Below are 14,086 nucleotides of genomic sequence, written 5' to 3'. Positions count from 1 at the left end.
GACATTTCTCTTAAAAGAATCAATGAATCTTTGTTTCCTTCTGCCTGCTCATTTGACCTTATTTTGTTTGGAAACAGAGAAAGAGGAAAGAAAGGACTAAACTGGCCGGCTGGGTGGGGTGAGGGGAGAAGGAGCAGAGAAAGACATGTCCATGCTATGGAGCCCATAGGCGAGATCACAGGCCGCTAATTGTCACCAGGGCTGTTGTTGTTCCCTAGCTGTGGTCTCATTTGTCCCTGCTGCTCATTTCAGATTCTTGCCCTGATGTAATAAGTCACCATCTTCCCAGCCATCATCCGTGTATTGACAAGCAAATGTCACCCGTGTTTGATTGACATCCCTTGCTCCTGAATGCAAAAGTATGATTTACAAATCAATCCTGCTTGTTTATTTAAAGCTGTTCTGGTGTGCTTTAGTATTTGCTGGCAGGATAACTTGCCTAATATCTACTCTGGGGGCTTCCCAATAAGACTATGAATCCACATTATTCCTCCTCCTCTTCTGTTGCAAATGGTCTTATTTCTCTTTTTTTTTCTCCACTTGCTCCTCCCCCAATGTACAGGAAATGTGCTGTGGAGTTTATTGGAGTCTTCCCCATTTTAGGAAAAGATTTTGCCCTAGACTTAAAAGCAAGACTTGCTTTATCTTGAGGCTGTCAGAGGCATTTGGACAAGTGATTATTTCTCATGCATGTAGCACCGTTAAGTAAAAGCAACTTGAAGTGCAAAGACAATATCTCCTGAAAGGTTGCTAGAGCTGTAAACCTGTGAATAAAGTGTATATGTATATACTCCCAATTGCAGCATTTGTAAAAATGGACAAATTGTCCCTTTATAGAATGGGCATGTTCATTTAAAATCACGGAGAAATGTCCTTTGGCTTTTCAACACACTTTACTGTTATCTGGGTAACATTTCATTTTGGAAGACTGGTGAGGAAAACCGTAAGGTTAAAAAAATCGCATCTACCATCTGGAAAATTCTAAAGGGCCCTTTTATGTTAAAAGTGGCATTTCGAAAAACACCTGAAGCACCGGTTCTGGGCGAGCCAGTAGAGAAACACTGTCAACCAAGACACCCTCCTTTCAACCTTCACCTCCACCCTCCAAGTAGGACTGCAGGTGGTGTGTGTGTGGGGGTGGAGATTGGTGTGACCCTTGAGTTCTGAAAGCCATGGCACATCTGTCTCCCTACCCCCGGGTATGTCCAATGAGAGGGCTGCCATCGCCTGGGCTCAGCAAGGGAGTATTCAGGATCTCACTGTTCATCCATGTGCAGAGAGGGAAAAAAAGAAGAGGCCAAAAAAAAAAAAAAATCCCACATTGTCAGAGTAATGCCAAACTCTCTCTGAGTGGGATGAGCAGAGCAGATGCTGCAGTGAGATGCCAAAGCGGCTCCCCTTCCTCTGTGCCTTGGGTGCCTATAAATTGCTCCGGCGCGCGCGTTTGTCAGCCTCCTCTTCTCCTGGCAGGTGGTACCCAGGCAGAATTCTGCGTTCAGTCTCTCTCTCGCTCCGCTCCCGGCCGCGAGGCGCTCGCCGCTGCTTGCTAGTTCCTCAGCTCCGGTCCCGAGCCCGCCGAGCCAACCCGACCGCGCCGGCAGCCGCCGCTCCGCGCCGGGGTGCGGCTGGCCAGAGCTCGCTCGTCCAGCCCGGAGCTTTGGGGTGCGCCTCTATTAGAGTTGTGGTGGTTCCAAAGGAGGGGAGAAAAGGCGAGGGAAGGGTGACCCCGGCGGACGAAAAAAGAGAAGAAGAAGGCAGAAAAAGGCAACTTCAGACGGAAAGTTGGTGAGAACTGGCCTAGTCGGCAAAAGCGGAAAAGTCGATCGCGGGCGGCTGCGGCATAAAAGTGTGAGCGGCCCCGGCGAGTGCGAGAAGCGGCGGCTGGCTCTGCCCTCCGGCGGCGGCGCCGGCGCCCGCGGCATCCACAGGTGCCCAGGGGCTCGCCGAGGCGAGAGGGCGCCCCGTGCACCCCTCCCCCAGCCTCCACCCCCGGCGCGGGACTTCAGCTCCAGTCACTTGGCGTCCGAGCTCCCTCCCCAGCCGCAGCCTCAGCGGGGGGGAGCAAGAGCCGGCCGGGAGCGGTCGGCGCGCCTGCCCAGGGGAGTTGGGGCTCGCAGGGGGTTGTTTTCGGCTCTGAGGAGGTCCCCGCCCAGCCTTCAAAATTTTGTCCAAAAGCAGACAAGAGGATCGCCCCGCGCTGAGCCGGCTCGTGGGCAGCAGGAGGCGCCTGATCGCCGCCGGGGCGCTGGGGGTGGTGATGGTGCTGCTGCTGGTCATCCTCATCCCGGTGCTGGTGAGCTCAGCCGGCACGTCGGCGCACTACGAGATGCTGGGCACCTGCCGCATGGTCTGCGACCCCTACGGCGGCACCAAGGCCCCCAGCACGGCCGCCACGCCCGACCGCGGCCTCATGCAGTCCCTGCCCACCTTCATCCAGGGCCCCAAAGGCGAGGCCGGCCGGCCCGGGAAGGCGGGCCCGCGCGGGCCCCCAGGTGAGCCCGGGCCGCCGGGTCCCGTGGGCCCCCCGGGTGAGAAGGGTGAGCCCGGCCGCCAAGGCCTGCCCGGCCCGCCCGGGGCTCCCGGCCTGAACGCGGCCGGGGCCATCAGCGCGGCCACCTACAGCACAGTGCCCAAGATCGCCTTCTACGCCGGCCTCAAGCGGCAGCACGAGGGCTACGAGGTGCTCAAGTTCGACGACGTGGTTACGAACCTGGGGAACCACTACGATCCCACCACGGGCAAGTTCACCTGCTCCATCCCGGGCATCTACTTTTTCACCTACCACGTCCTGATGCGCGGAGGGGATGGCACCAGCATGTGGGCTGATCTCTGCAAAAACAACCAGGTGAGCTGAGCGCGGCGGGCAGCCGCGGGGAGGGAGGGAAGGAAGCGCGGGAAGGTGCGGGCTGGAGGGAGGAGACCCTGAAAGCGGGTGGGAGCCCGCGGACGAAGCTGCTGGGCCACCAGGCTCCTGGGAGCAGGCAAGGGGTGCGAAGCTGTTCCTTCCTGAAGAGACGGGGGTCCCCGCCCAAGAGGGCGTCGGGAGGCCTGGAGAGGGGCGGTTCCTGAACCTAAGACCTGCGCTCGGTGCTTGCGGGTGTGAACTAGACCCTCCTGGGAGGGACCTGCGTAGCTCTAGCCAATGCTCAACTCCTGACAGGGGAGTCCGGGCGCAGCTAGTGTCCCAAACTGCAGGCTCCTCAATAGTTTAGGGCTTTGCCTGGAATGGGAAGTCTGAGGGTGACAAATCCAGGGGAGAAGGGGACCTGTGGGAGCTAGTCCACGCTGGGAGCTTCCAGAACCGAAGCGGGACCCTGCGACCCGAGGTACCATACTCTCGAGGCGTCCCAGACCAGGAAAGTCACAATGAGGCCAATTCTAGACGCTGACTCCCGTTTAGTTTTCAGTTAAAGGAGAAGGGGGAGAAGTCGTGGGTACGGATAACAAGAGGGAAAGCTGAGATTCATGGGTTGGCACCATAAAACACGCACTCAAAGACAAAATCCTGACTGCAGGACCGACTTAGGACGCACCGGCAGGCAGTCGGGACCCCGGCGGCGCGAGCCGGTCCCGGAGTGACCTCGCCACCAGCGATCGATCCCAGGGCGCCTGCGTGAGGGTCTTCCCAACACTCGCCTTCTCACCCACTGGCTGCAACTAGTCTCGGGTGAGCCCCTGGTCACGAGGACTTGCTCTCCTGAGCTGCCTGGGGCTGCCGCGAGGGTCGCGGGCCGGGTTTTCTGCTGGAGCCTCTTGACCATTTCCTTGAGAAATGCACGTTAATTGCAAAACCGAAGAACCTGATCTCTTAGTCAAAGGAGAATAGTCTTTGTAACTTTCCCAAAGTGTCGGTGGACCTTCTGCATGCTGGGAGCAGGCAAGGGGTGCAAAGCTTGCAGCCTGCAGTCTGGGCTGAGTTCTTGAACTTCAACTTTGCTTTTGTGGGCGGCACCGGGAGCGAACAGCTCCCCAGTGGACCGCTGGCACCCTTAACCAGGGCAACTGGGCTTCAGGTCACCAGCCTCTTGAAATCAGACCTTTTAAGTATAATACAGGTTTCTATTGAGCACCATTAAGGCAGGGTTTCTTCCAAGACTTAATTTTATGTCAGAATATTTCAAAAGTGAAATGAAAATAGCCTAACTGTGTAAAAGACAGGGCCAAAAAAATTCTGTGCCGCCCCCTTCTTATCAGTTATTTCCAAAGGAATGGGGGTTGGGGGAAAACAGCCCGTGGGACCCTCAGGACACATTTAGAACAAAAAGGGAAAAATGGCCACCAGGAGGCACTGACAGGGTTGTTTATTATGGTCCTTTTGCCCGAAAATAATACTAAGCTAAATAAAAATTTTTCACAGGGCAGTGGGAGAGTTACAGGTAAATGGCTGAAAAGGACATGACTCACTGAACCAAAATAGAGCTATTGTGTCACCCTTACAAAATGGTTTATGAACGCCCCCCAGCTGGCAGCGATGAGGCACCTATTTATTTACAAATTGGCTCTCTGTCTCAAAGGTTTAGTCTGGAAAATACTATCAGGATGAAAAGATTATTTTTAAAAGTATTAATAAAAATGGAATACAATTCAAATTTTATCAGCAAATGTGTAAAAAATGCTCGCATTTTAAATAGCTGGAAATTGCAATTGTATATTAAAAAACAGTGAACAAGACATTTAAATTAGTTTAAATGTTGATATCTAGACTGCTGAGTCCAGGTATGTTACACTGATTCCAAGAAAACCAATCCAGATGGCAGTGCATGTTTGTTAACTATTTCATTGTTTGGAGTGTACAGTGCTTCTTTGTATCATCCTAACATGTACATTCAATGAGGATCAGGAAAAAAAAAATAAGGCAAGAGTTTTCTTATACTGTATAATGCTTTCCACTGGCATTCTCAAGTTGCCACCTCTGCTAAAGGAATGCAACAAGTAATTTAGAAAAAGTAGTGAATAGTAACAAATAATGCATTTTTGAGTGCTGTATATGAACTTTTTGGCAAAGTGATTATTGCAATGTTACTGTTAAGGGATTTTAACTTTAGAACTATTTTTGTAAAGTCTAGTTGGTAGGCAGTTGTGAATGCAAAACCTAAAATCTTAAATTAATATTAAATAAATACTAATATTCTCAGTTATGCTTTTATGTGATCACTTCTTATAATGAGTTTCTCCCTCTGAAGTGACCTGATTTGTTTTCATAAAACAAAAACTCAGAGACCCATGTCAGTGTAATGTTCTATGGATTAAGTGGATTTTGAGAAGCACAAAAATTAAACTAAAAATGCAGATCACTCTAGGATAGAGCAATCTCTCTGGACCACTACCATATGAGAACCTTTTTATTTATGCTTTGTGTTGAATACAGAATCACAGATGGTAGCATCGAAGGCCAGTGAATTAACCTGATGTGCCACTTAACCTTTTGTTTATGATTCCACAGAAGTACAATGAAAATGAAATTATGAGAACATCAGTAGCAATTAATTAAATTAGCAAATGTTACCATAAATATTGTCTCTAATGATAAACCCTCACTAATAAGATAATGCTTAAACTGTTCAATGTATTGCATTCTCACAAACATACCAAAAAGGACCACATTCCTCATGTTCTACATGAAACCTTTAACCTTAATTTAATCTTCCTAATTGTAGAAAGCCCAATACAGTGCAAATTAAAAGTAAAAGCTGGACTGTAAAGTAAAAACTTTACAAAGGCATGGGAAGTATGTTTGTATATTTTTACCAGAAACCCTGAATAAAAAACATCGCTGCTGGATACAACCTCTAGAAAGCCACTGGCATAAAAACTAAAACTGGCTCAGGATTTGAACTGTAAAATAATTAAAGACTCATTTTTCTCTCTAAGAATTTTTAGTTTTGGCACTCACTGACTTAAAATGTATTGGCAAGAGTCATCAAGAGTTTGCATGTTGCTATTCATTAATAATCTTTCTAATAAGAGAGATTAATGTGTCAAATTAACTATCTTTTTAGGGGCCATGAAACAGTAATGATCATGTAGAATCTAAATAGTTAACTTGGAACATTTGGAGATATTAGAGTACATTTAGGTAGAAATAAGTATATCGGGCTGAGGAAAGGATGCATCATATTCTGAGAGAAAATGCTGAAATCAGTACACATTTAGGAACCTGAAAATAGCTTCCAGGGCGGATGCATTACCTACCTCAATAGTTTGATAGCTTCAAGGAAGAAATTGTCAGAAGTCACTGAACTGGATACTAGAGTTTGAAATTTCAAGTCCCTTTATACCTTTAGAGTACAATTTGGTGAGCAGGCACACTAAAATCATGCCAAGTACACTGGAACATGGCAGTTATCTAATTGGAAAAATCTTATGGTACAGTATAGGTTAAAATCTTAGAGAATCTCTTTCATTAAAAAGCAATCATACTGGCTTTATTCAACAAAAGAAATGAAAGCTGTAAGGGTAACCTTCTAGTCTGTGGGTTCACACTAATGCATTTACAGGTTACACCTACTGAATAAAAATAGCATTTACAAGTTTTCTTGTAGAATAAAAATTGCATTTGATATACATATGTAAGATTATTGTCTCTAAATCAAGTGATTTAATCAGTTTTGATCTCTAAATACCTGCACAAAGAAAACAGTAATAAAGCACAATACCCACAGAACATACACTAAATAACTAAAACACTAAATGAAATATGTCTGCTTATTAATAACAGATGAAACATATATTATGGATTGATAATTAATTAATATATGGCTAACTATGGTTTTGTATGTTAATTTTTTCATGCACTAAAAATCTACACATAAAAAAACAGGTTGTTTTAGCACTATCCTCCTTGCAGACTTATTTTTTTTCCTGGGAATTAATGACTAGATAAAGTTAATGAATCAAAGCATTCAACTCCTACAAACTTATAATTAATTCCTAGGAAGTATTATGACTTTCAGTTGTATCTTACTTACTGGTCAAAACAGATCACCTCACTAAATTGGCGTATACTTTTGAATCAGTGCTTCTGAGTATAATTGCATGGCATATTGCTTTCATTAGATTAGTGTCAGTTAGCACAGTGTTAAGCAATTTTAAATCCCTTAAGCCCTTTTCTCCTATTGCTATATGATACCCAGAAAGGAATTTTTAAAATACTGCTCAAATTACTTTGCTAGTTCAGCAGTGTCAAAGAGCCTTCTCCTTTTATTTTTTTTAAACATTTCAGCATTAATGTGAGAACATACCGCATGAAAATTTAATTTGAAAACCTATCATTTAAGTTTTGAAAGAAATGCATGAAAATTCTTGACTTATGTTTCACTTTTTTCATTTTGCCAAGTGATAAAATCCAGCATATTATACCCCAAGTCATACATTATTACATAGTGCAGGTTTACAAAACCACTAAATCACTTGCTGTGTTATTCAGGGAAATATCATTAAAGTAGAATAGAAACAAGCCACAAAGTAGGAGATGTTTTACTGAAATAAATCAAATACAAGTTTGCCTGTTGAAAGATATTCCAAGACAAAATCAAAATACATCTCAATGAAAAGAAGCCTGATTTGAGTTGAAGATATGACAGAATTTCCAAATTACTTGATCTGATAGGCAATTTGAATGTTTGCAAATGTCTGTCAACCCCCTAATGAGATCACAGGCTCAACATGACTAGATTATAGTCAACCTCTATCCTCAAAGCAAATCACACATTAGAATCACTTAACTGTAAGAGGGTATTCAATGAAATCATTCAAAATTTCTAGAAATTTTAGAGACTTCAAGTTGTAGAAATTTCAGTTCTTCTATCTTTTAAACATGTTAAAATTAAGTAAGTGCATACATCAGAAGTGATAATAAGTCATGAACTTAAAGAAATCAGAAAATTTGTATTATATAACCAAAGATATTTAAATGAATTAAGTTCCTGGGAATGTGGCTTTCCTTGAATCAGAGTTTGAAGGCCCAAATCGAAAAGCTTTCTTCCCCTTAGTATGTGATAGAATTCTTGGTATGTAGGGTGGTATTTTTGAGTTTTTGCCTGTGGACCTCATTTATAAGCACCATGGGACTAACTGATACTTGGATTGAAGTTCGAATATTCCAAAACTGCTGGTTAGAACATTACTCTTGAGCTTAAGTTAAGATTTAAAAAAAAAAAATTCCAATTCAAGAAGTGATTGGGCATAGAAATTGAAGGAATCAGTAAAAGTAGAGGTTTAGGAAGAACCTAGAATGGTATGCACTGTTTACAACATAGAATCAGAAAAGACTCTGGAGTCTCCCTCACAAAAGTATCATTTTTCCTTCCCTTCTCTCTATAATAGCTGAAAACTGTTACAAAGATATCCTCAGGAAGCGCCTGGAACAAGTGGACTTTCCTGGGCTAACATCAGTGCTATAGCAGCACGCCTGCTTATGATGTTGTAGGAATGGCAAGAAAGAGAACTGACATTGTCTTTTACTTTTATGAACTGTAATGGTTTTCTGTTTCACATAGGTGCGCGCTAGTGCGATTGCCCAAGATGCAGATCAGAATTATGACTACGCCAGTAACAGCGTAGTACTCCATTTGGAGCCTGGAGACGAAGTCTACATCAAATTAGATGGCGGCAAAGCCCATGGAGGAAACAACAACAAATACAGCACATTCTCTGGATTTATTATTTATGCCGACTGATAATGCAGAAACTCAGCTTATTAAGTTCTGAGTTTGGACTCTGGATTCGTATGGCTAACGTCAGTGAATCAAGGATCCCGGGGGATGCCAGTTGTGGGGCACCTCAGTTTGTGTATATGTGGGGAAATCAAATGCTACCTGACTCACATCTGTATACTCAGAAACATTATGTAAAAAATATTAAAAGCAAGATAAGCAGATGTGTGATCCTCTACCGCCAAAGCAAATACTCCTTATCGTTAGTGTCCATGTGAATGAAGTCCTATATAGATCACAAATTTTTATAGAAAAATCTAAGACACTGAATTATTTCTTCAATATATATGATACTTTGGTGTACTGTGATCTTGCTGCTTTTATCCATATGTCAGCTTTGGTTCTTGTGAGTTTACCTGCTTATTATGATACTTGGAGTCCATTCATAGTTTGGGGGAAGAATGATTTTACCCTGCAGGAGAAGGTCTAATGGAAATAATGCTGCTTGTCCCCAAAGAAATTGTTTGCCTTGTACTCTTGTTAACTTTAGAGCTAGACCTGGGAATGATTCAACTTCAAGCCTTAACCTGGAATTTTCTGGATTTGAGGGAATTCCCAAGCCTATGATCATTTTCACATTTTCTTAGAATTTTCTTTTCTCTCTTTTCTGGTGATAGTCTTTAAAGATAGCTATTGCAATGGTATCATAGGATAACCCTTTCAGTGTAACAATGTGTAATTATTTATGGTATTTAGAAAATCCCTATGTGTCCATTTTGTCAGCGGAATACATTTAGATTGACTTGGAAATTCAGAGAAATTTATTCTTTGTCATTAAATTAGGCGGAGGCTTTTGCCTTCTCTGGGAGGAAATATTATCCATTCATAACCCAATGGACAAAGGTTTAATTTGAGCCACTGCATGGGTCACCAAAGGGACACTAAGTAAGGCTTCAAATAGTTACAAGTTGTGATCTGAGGTTCTTTCAAAATGAACAATTTCACATATAATCAGTGTGACAACAAAGTGTATATATTTTATACAATTATCTGCTACTTGTATATGTAGCATTTCACCTAACATATATACATATATATGTATATTTATAGGATGAGATATGAATGATATAGGTTCATACATATATATGACTTCAGACAGTAGGCATAGTGGCTATATAGCCTCAAAAATGTAAAGAAATATATGTGTGTACACACACACATAAATTATTTGACTTATTTTGGATTGAAATCTATTTTCGATGACAAAAATATATGGAGTAGCAAAATAATTATAATCGCTTTTCTTTAAGAGTTACGCCGAAAATTAACTTTTATTAGGTTAAAAAGCCCTATACATCATGTAAATTAAAACTATGGTTTCTTTATTACCATATGCCAGTCAGTATTTTAACTGCATTCCGTAGCAGACTGTTAATATTTGGACTGCAGAAACAAAGAGACTGTCCTTTGCAGTGTTTATGAATTATATGCATTTGAATTACCATTTTTTTTTCCTTTTTCTCAGGTGAATTGAAGCTGACAGTAAAGTAGACTTTAAGAATAGTGCAAATCCTTTCTCTTTGGTTAAAATACACTGCCAAACGCCATCTCTTTAATCTCAGAAAAAGATTAAAAATGCATGTTGATATATCCTAACTATCAAACAACTTCCACTATTGGAATGAAAAAAATCGGTTTCCCTTCAGTTGCTTTTGAAGACTCTTTGACAAGTAGATTTCAAAAAACAGGGATTTAAAAATCTGCTTGTTTAACTGGTGAAGGACATTTGCATTTTTTTCATTTAAAAGAATTAGTTTGTTCTCCTGGCTTATTCTTTTTGTGGTACTTTCTGTTCTAATACACAGAATGCTCTACTATCTTTGATCCACAAAAATATCTTTTATTTAGCAAATCTAACTTTCCAAAAGAGTTATGCATGGTATTCTTATCTGAAGGTGCTGTATGCTCTGTTTAAATGCCTTGGTCTGAGTAATTGTCATGATTTACATGAGGAAATGACCTAGTCTATTCATCAGAAATAATGACTAATTATATTTGGTTTTCCTCATATGTAAGATAACTCTTAAAGGACTTGCAAGGATTTTATTTCTAGTTAACAATATGTATTCATCAAAACAGAATTGGTAGCAGGGTCTGGAAAAAATTTTTAGGTAACAGGTAATATAGTGAGAGTTAAACCAAAAGATTAATTTATAATTTATAAATTTAGTAGCAGTGTACATCAACTAAAAGTTTTAACAAATCATTTTTTAAAATATTTACACACAAAAAAATCAGGGCTGGGTATCTTTTAAAGAATAGTCTCTAGAATTGGACTGTCATTTCTAATAGATTTGACCTTTTCTTCAGATAAATAAGCATTAGTTTCTCTTTTTAGGCCCAAAGAAAAACAAATCAAAGGTAACAGAAATAAAAGGAATACATATAAGGCAAACATTTCTCTTTTTTGCATTATATCTTATTAAATTGTGGCCTTTGTTATTACAAATGTAATGATTCATTAAACTATATTATGTAATTTTTTTTGACTTTTACGATTGAATTTTTAAAATTCAGTACTGTTATGTGTTCATGCCCTCATATGAATTTTTCAAACACAATAAATTTCACAGTAAAAGGAATATCAAAGACAAAGGCAACAAAGCTAATTTATTACAAGTATGCATGTGTGTATATACATACACATGTATAGGTAGATAGGTGGGTAGCATATAATTATCCTGCCATAATATTTTTACCATCATGAATTAGTAATTGTATTACAGGATTCTTTGAGAAAAGGTCTCCAATTTAACTTCCTTTGCTGCAGAAGCTATTTTAAAGTGTCATATTATTCATTAAGCATTAATTACAGAACAGCAGGATAATTAGTAGGATCATCAATATTAAAAGCAACATAAGATTGCTCCAGAAGTGGGGAGTTTAACTAGAAACACTTTAAATTTCTCAAGTTGTGTAGCGGATAGATTAGTAAAACAAAACAAAACTCCACTTAGGGGACATAGAATTTGTCTTTGTTTGGAAATAGGTATTTCTGTATTTATTTTAAGACAAAAAATGGAGCTCAATTAGGCTCAGCAACTCCCGGAAGGTGCAGATGCAATAGCTAGTTTCTGAAAAGGTAAAAATCTCCTAGTTCTCATCAAAAAGAAATGATCTTTCATTAGTCCTGTGTAGCACCAATTAATATCTCACTGTGGGTTTGAAATCACTGAATATTCCCTGTAGCTCTTATGCTCAAGATAAGAATTCACAATCATCCTATTTGAAAGTTAGCCACTGTTGAGGGTTCTCTATTAGGATTTTATCAATTGAATTCTCAGTTATACCTCTAAGCAACATTTTAGGAACAATGTTGGTGAGTATGTGAGAATAGCCGTGACCTCCGTATTTCATCAGCCGATGCTTCGTATGTATGTCATGTGCCATCAGAATTCGATCTTCATAGCCCTCATTCACCAGGAGACGCACCCTGTGAAAAATGTTAGCTCATTATATGGCATTTGTCTCACATTTAAAAATTTCAGGGTGCTTTAAGCTTTTTACTCACAAACGTACTGTGCTTGTCATAAAGATACCGCCTTCTACTGTGGCTTGTATGCTGGAAGACCCTTATAAATACTGCGTGGTGATGATAAAGATATCGCTGCATCCTAATAGGAACATAATACTTACTTCATGCACAGAGATTGCTAACTTGTGATATTTATGACAATGTGTGGCAATATGCATTAAAGATAGCTTTTAATAGGATGTGACAATGTGAATGAATGGCCACTTCAACACTTCACTAAATAATTTTGAATTTGTAACCAGGTCTTCACTCAAAAATGTCTCATTTGGTGGCCCATTTTTCAGATATCATTCTCTGTCTCCTTTTACCTGGCAAATAAAATTAATGACTGTGATTAAAATAGAGAAATAAAGGGAATCTTTGTACATATGAAACTTTCTGAGAGTACAATTAGTTGATTTGACAGAGGCATATAAGCTAGAAAGTCCTTTTTCAATAGGTCAGCAACAGTAGCTGTACTTTGAGCACCTATCCCTTTAAAGTATGGGCATTTTCACTCAGTAGAAATCTTGGAGCACTGTGATTAAATTGACCAAAAAAATTTATCCTGTCACTCTTCCATTTCTATATGATTACTATAAATAATGTCATTCCTTTACATTTAGAGTCAGTGGACTAAAGAATGGTTTCCGACTATTGTCTAAATATCTAATCCTCTTTGCTTTGTTAAATGCTGCATTCTGTCATGTGAGTCATCCCCTGACAGCCTCCATCTGTGTGTGTCTGGACTCTGGTCGTGACTTTCACTGGGTCTCTGATGGAAGGAGATGTAACTTGAAGACAATGGTCCTTCTCTGTAGAGTCCTGTCAGCCTCTAGATTTTCAAATGGATTGAGACAGACTGACAACACGATGTGCCAAGGGCTAGTATTTGAAACGGTATTTGTTTTGATAGCATTTCTTTGTGTTCTAGTGCCTATTACTGTGGCAGTAACAAAATATGGGCCACTACACAAAAAGCCAAGCACAAAGGCCTGCTTTCTGAGAACCTACCTTTTATAATAAATTATAATTGAATTTAACAAATGTCTGCATATCAAAGGAAGGCAAAAGAACAGCTAGCCTGGGCATTTTATATCACATGTGCCCCTTGCATGTCCTATATGTATTGGCATGTCATTTGTCTTATTGCTGCAAAGTCATATTGTATGACTAAAGAAATTCCTGAAAGAGGCCTTATGTCAAACATGAAATCACAAAGTCACTGAACTGTAAAACAAGGAGGTGAGGATACAATGGATAAGTTACTCATTTAAGAATGGAAATCCTAGGACTCAATTAGTCAAGAATCTATAGAATAGTTGTTTCATGAGAGTGATAATATTACTGCTCTAGAGACATGATTATGTCCAGACTATCAAGAAAACTTGCCTGGTCACTCCTAAAATAAGAGATAATTTTTCACTTTGTACCATTGTATGAAAGAACAGTCGTTCCAGAGATATTGCCAGAAGGGAAGTACCACTACAAATGAGAAGACAAAAAAATCACAGTAATTATAGAAATACAAATGAGTTAGTGTTTTGCAAACAAATATTAGAGAGACTACAAAGTGTGAAAAGGCAGAGATATAATAAGATTTGAGAAAGGAACATAAGATTGAAAACAGGTGCTAAGCACAGAATTTCTGGTGCTGGAAACCAGAGGTAGGCAGAAGCACGCGTCCATGTTCTTATGTGCCACAGCTTTAAGCCCACTAAGGTTTAGGAAAGGGCTGCTGCTGAGTGAGGGAAATGAAGTACCTGGGAGGCAGTGGACAAGGGGTCAGTGTAGCAGACACAGCCCAACACGTTACTCAGTAACTGCCATGTGCTGTACTTGAGTCAGGTGGGGTACT

The 14,086-nt window shown here is 40.8% G+C and overlaps 2 protein-coding genes across 2 annotated transcripts in view; one reads left to right on the top strand and one right to left on the bottom strand.

The window, feature by feature from the left end:
- Positions 1 to 1,324: 1,324 nt before the first annotated feature.
- Positions 1,325 to 10,982, top strand: C1QL3 (complement component 1, q subcomponent-like 3). The gene is made up of 2 exons (XM_004691273.2): positions 1,325 to 2,845; positions 8,499 to 10,982. The coding sequence occupies exons 1-2, from the start codon at positions 2,258 to 2,260 to the stop codon at positions 8,676 to 8,678; spliced, it is 768 nt and encodes a 255-aa protein (XP_004691330.1). The 5' UTR covers positions 1,325 to 2,257; the 3' UTR covers positions 8,679 to 10,982.
- Positions 10,983 to 11,131: 149 nt separating this feature from the next.
- Positions 11,132 to 14,086, bottom strand: part of PTER (phosphotriesterase related) — a 47,130-nt gene continuing 44,175 nt past the window's right edge. Inside the window, exon 5 of the mRNA XM_004691271.2 lies at positions 11,132 to 12,147. Within this exon, the coding sequence (XP_004691328.1) occupies positions 11,937 to 12,147 (211 nt within the window). The 3' untranslated portion in view covers positions 11,132 to 11,936. The remainder of the gene's footprint in view (positions 12,148 to 14,086) is intronic.

Source organism: Condylura cristata, unplaced genomic scaffold, assembly GCF_000260355.1.
Source record: "Condylura cristata isolate star-nosed mole 26May11 unplaced genomic scaffold, ConCri1.0 scaffold00030, whole genome shotgun sequence".
Classification (NCBI taxonomy): domain Eukaryota; kingdom Metazoa; phylum Chordata; class Mammalia; order Eulipotyphla; family Talpidae; genus Condylura; species Condylura cristata.
This window is presented reverse-complemented; position numbering and strand designations above follow the sequence as displayed.

Coding starts and splice junctions, on each gene's coding strand:
- C1QL3 (XM_004691273.2), top strand. CDS start 2,258: ATGGTGCTGCTGCTGGTCATCCTCATCCCGGTGCTGGTGAGCTCAGCC. Junction 2,846..8,498: donor ATCTCTGCAAAAACAACCAG/GTGAGCTGAGCG, acceptor TGTTTCACATAG/GTGCGCGCTAGTGCGATTGC.